The sequence below is a fragment of the Lagopus leucura genome, unplaced genomic scaffold (genome assembly GCF_019238085.1).
Source record: "Lagopus leucura isolate 7727_CA_CO unplaced genomic scaffold, USGS_WTPT01 33733-0_obj-0_obj, whole genome shotgun sequence".
Classification (NCBI taxonomy): domain Eukaryota; kingdom Metazoa; phylum Chordata; class Aves; order Galliformes; family Phasianidae; genus Lagopus; species Lagopus leucura.
Window position 1 is genome coordinate 5,293 of NW_024964803.1, and position 1,205 is coordinate 6,497.

The following is a 1,205-nucleotide window of genomic DNA, read 5'->3' on the forward strand; positions in this document are numbered from 1 at the left end:
CAGCCCTGCTCAGATCCCCATCAGCACTGCTCAGATCCCATCAGCCCCGCTCAGATCCCCATCAGCAGCACTCAGATCCCTCAGCCTTCTCTCCACCATGCACACAGCCCAGGGCTCATCCTGCCCCATCAGGAGGTGCTCCAGGCCCCACCACCCCACAGCTGGGCTCTGTGCAGCAGTTCCCATCTCCTGGAGCCGGGCGGCCCCGCACTGCAGCACTCCTGATGCGCCCCCCATGGCAGAGCAGAGGGGAGGAGCAGCTCCCTGCCCTGCTGGCTGTGCTCTGTGCAGTGCATCGCAGGGTGCCGGGGGCCTCCTTGGCTACCAGGGCTCGCTGCTGACTTATGGTCAACCATTGGTCAACTGTTGGTCCACCAGGACCCCCAGGTCCTTCTCTGCAGAACTCCTCCCCAGCAGCTCACTGGGTTCCTTGGTGCCCAGCTCTCAAGCTGTGCAGCTCCTCCTGTGTGGCAGCATTACAGCCTTCTGATATGGGAGACCCTCCTGCCTCTGGGCTGGGTGATTTCTGGGACAGTGTCTGGGTTGGGGGTTGTCCCCATTCTCCCCTGACCCTTCCCTGTGCCCCACAGCTGCTCACCTCTGCCCCTCGTGCCCCACAGGTGTTCCGCCTGGAGGATTCCTGCTGCCTGTTCACACTGCAGGGCCACTCAGGAGCAATCACTGCTGTGTACATTGATCAGGTGAGCTCAGCCGGGGTGGGAACCAGGAGAGCATCCCTTATGATGGCTGCTGAGCCAGAGGGGCCGTGCTGCGTGTGGAGAAGTTGGCGTGTGCTCCTCTGAGATAGCAGAGGGAGCGACCCCTGCTGCGGGTTTGCTCTCTGTCCCTTGGGAAGAGGAATGAGAGCAGGGAGTCCTGGGTGGTCCGGGTGGCTCTGCTGCTCTGCGCTTCCTGACCCGGCTCTGCCCCTCACAGACGATGGTGCTGGCGAGTGGAGGGCAGGATGGGGCCATCTGCCTGTGGGATGTGCTGACGGGCAGCAAGGTGAGCCACATGTATGCGCACCGCGGGGACGTCACCTCCCTCACCTGCACCACGTCCTGCGTCATCAGCAGCGGCCTGGATGACGTGATCAGCATCTGGGACCGCAGCTCAGGGATCAAACTCTACTCCATCCAGCAGGTCGGTGGCAGTGGGGGGAAGGAGGGAGGCTGGAGGGTTCCCCAGCAAACCCCACAGAGTGT

At 63.2% G+C, this 1,205-nt stretch overlaps 1 protein-coding gene across 1 annotated transcript; it reads left to right on the forward strand.

Moving 5' to 3' along the window:
• Window positions 1-491: 491 nt before the first annotated feature.
• Window positions 492-1,179, forward strand: LOC122191858 (sterol regulatory element-binding protein cleavage-activating protein-like; the record flags this gene model as incomplete). The annotated part of the gene is made up of 3 exons (XM_042892258.1): window positions 492-542; window positions 591-701; window positions 937-1,179. Coding segments are annotated over exons 1-3 (405 nt in total), but the record flags the coding sequence as incomplete, so codon positions are not given.
• Window positions 1,180-1,205: the final 26 nt, after the last annotated feature.